Source organism: Monopterus albus, unplaced genomic scaffold (genome assembly GCF_001952655.1).
Source record: "Monopterus albus unplaced genomic scaffold, M_albus_1.0 scaffold118.1, whole genome shotgun sequence".
NCBI classification, from domain to species: Eukaryota; Metazoa; Chordata; class Actinopteri; order Synbranchiformes; family Synbranchidae; genus Monopterus; species Monopterus albus.
This window is the reverse complement of record NW_018127998.1, coordinates 400,289-402,231: the sequence shown is the minus strand read 5'-3', so window position 1 is coordinate 402,231 and position 1,943 is coordinate 400,289. Positions and strand designations below refer to the sequence as shown.

At 39.9% G+C, this 1,943-nt stretch overlaps 1 protein-coding gene across 1 annotated transcript in view; it reads left to right on the top strand.

Annotated features, from left to right (window-relative positions):
- The window catches only part of LOC109966745 (F-box only protein 6-like), a 9,310-nt gene extending 7,594 nt beyond the window's left edge, over nucleotides 1-1,716 (top strand). Inside the window, exons 3-4 of the mRNA XM_020611856.1 lie at nucleotides 686-853; nucleotides 939-1,716. Coding sequence (XP_020467512.1) covers nucleotides 686-853; nucleotides 939-1,085 — 315 coding nt within the window. The 3' untranslated portion in view covers nucleotides 1,086-1,716. The remainder of the gene's footprint in view (nucleotides 1-685; nucleotides 854-938) is intronic.
- Nucleotides 1,717-1,943: the final 227 nt, after the last annotated feature.

Here is a 1,943-nt window from a genome sequence, read left to right as displayed (position 1 = left end):
TTTTTTTCCACAGTCAAAGTCCTTTACATGCTGTGTAACAAACTCCAAGCGGGCTGTCATATGCCTTTTAGTCAGCAGTGACTTATGTCTTTCCATTCTGCCTTGCAGGCCTGATCTATGTAGTGCTGTCAAGATTGTTGCCCATCCAACAGGTTCTCCCATCTCTGCACAGGACCTGTGAAGCTCTTTTAGAGTTTTTAGGTTATTTCTCACCTCCCTGATCAAGGCCCTTCTTGTGCAAATGCCCAGTTTGGCCGGATGGTCAACTCTAGGATGTATCAGAATTCAAACCACAACAAAATAAAATGTGCAAAAAGGGTCTAAATATTTTATGAATCCATTGTTTCTGAGACTGCTACAGCTAAACAGAGGAAATCAAATAAAACAAATTAAAAACATAGGAATGCATTACTACTGCTGCAGTACCTGATCTATTGTAGTGCTGTCAAAATTGTTGCCCATCCAACAGGTTCTCCCATCTCTGCACAGGACCTGTGAAGCTCTTTTAGAGTTTTTAGGTTATTCAAGGCTCTTCTTGTGCAAATGTTGGATGGGCAACAATCTTGACAGCACTACATAGATCAGGCCTGCAAGACTCCAGTCAACCCGGGCTTGAACCCAGAACCTTCTTGCTGTGAGGTGACAGCGCTAACCACTGCATCACTGTGCTGCCGTTGGTTGAACCTCACAGCTGATCCCGTGTCTCTGTTGTACTAGGTATGCACCACGATGGGACTGTGCCAGTGAATATGAGATCTGTGTAGAGCTGCTGGATAGTAGTAAGAATCCTGTGAAGGTATTTGCTCCTGATAAAGTTTGCTTTGAGCAGTGGGGCAGTCAGCAGTGGAACGAGGTATGAACAGAAGAGGAGGTATTTGGTAACACAATTAAGTTCAGCCCAAGGACAACTCTATACTCACTGATTGGTTGTTTTTCAGATGACCCATGTTTTTCGGGACTATGGACCAGGAGTGAGATACATCCGTTTTACCCACGGAGGCCAAGACAGACAGTTCTGGGCAGGATGGTATGGAATTCGTGTTACAGACAGCTGCGTTGAGATATGTCCAGCAGTGGACACATGACTCCTAAAGGTGTATCCAACACCTGCTTCCTGCCTTCACCTGAAATTGCACCTTTTTACCAAATAATCTTAATTTTATATGTTAATGGAACATTTAAGGGGGGGGGGAGATCACATAAAATAGTTGTGCTAACACAAAGGAAATGACGATTAAAATATATGTAAATAGTAAAATCATTTGAAGAAATCACTGAAGTAGAAATATATTGGACTGAAACAGTATTCAACATTTCCTACATTTAAAACCTGAATCTGAACAAAATCATTGACACCTGAAGTGTTTTTGCCTGAAATGGTCACAGGAGTTGTTAGTAAACAAACCAAAATCTAAATGCTCTATGTGATTCTAATTTTAATTTTACAGGCATTTTCATTACAAGGTGGGATAACACATTTTAATTTACATCAAGGCTTCTGTGGGTGCTGTGACCCCATAACTTGTGACGGTATCCACAGTAAGGTCTGAATAAAGGTTGAAAAAGTCCAAAGAGAGACAGATCTCAGCTGATTGTTTAGGAATGTTGCTATAGCACTGTTGTTGTGGACATCAGCCTCGATGGAAATGTACCTTGCACTGCTCTGTACTGTATAATATAATAAAAATACCTAATAAACATTTTGTTGCAAAACCAGTTTAATTTATAATTCCTTTGCGTCTCCATGTAGAATACAAGTTCAACCTATACCAAATTCACATCAGACAACATATTTGAAGTTGGGTTTTTTCATAATACTGGTTTATTGTGACGCAGTATCACAAGCAAGATACAGTACAACTTTGTCAAACTGAATAAAAATCATAGTCCAAGAAACTCAATTTGATTTCAATGTCGCCTTTACTTCTCCAATTACATTAAAA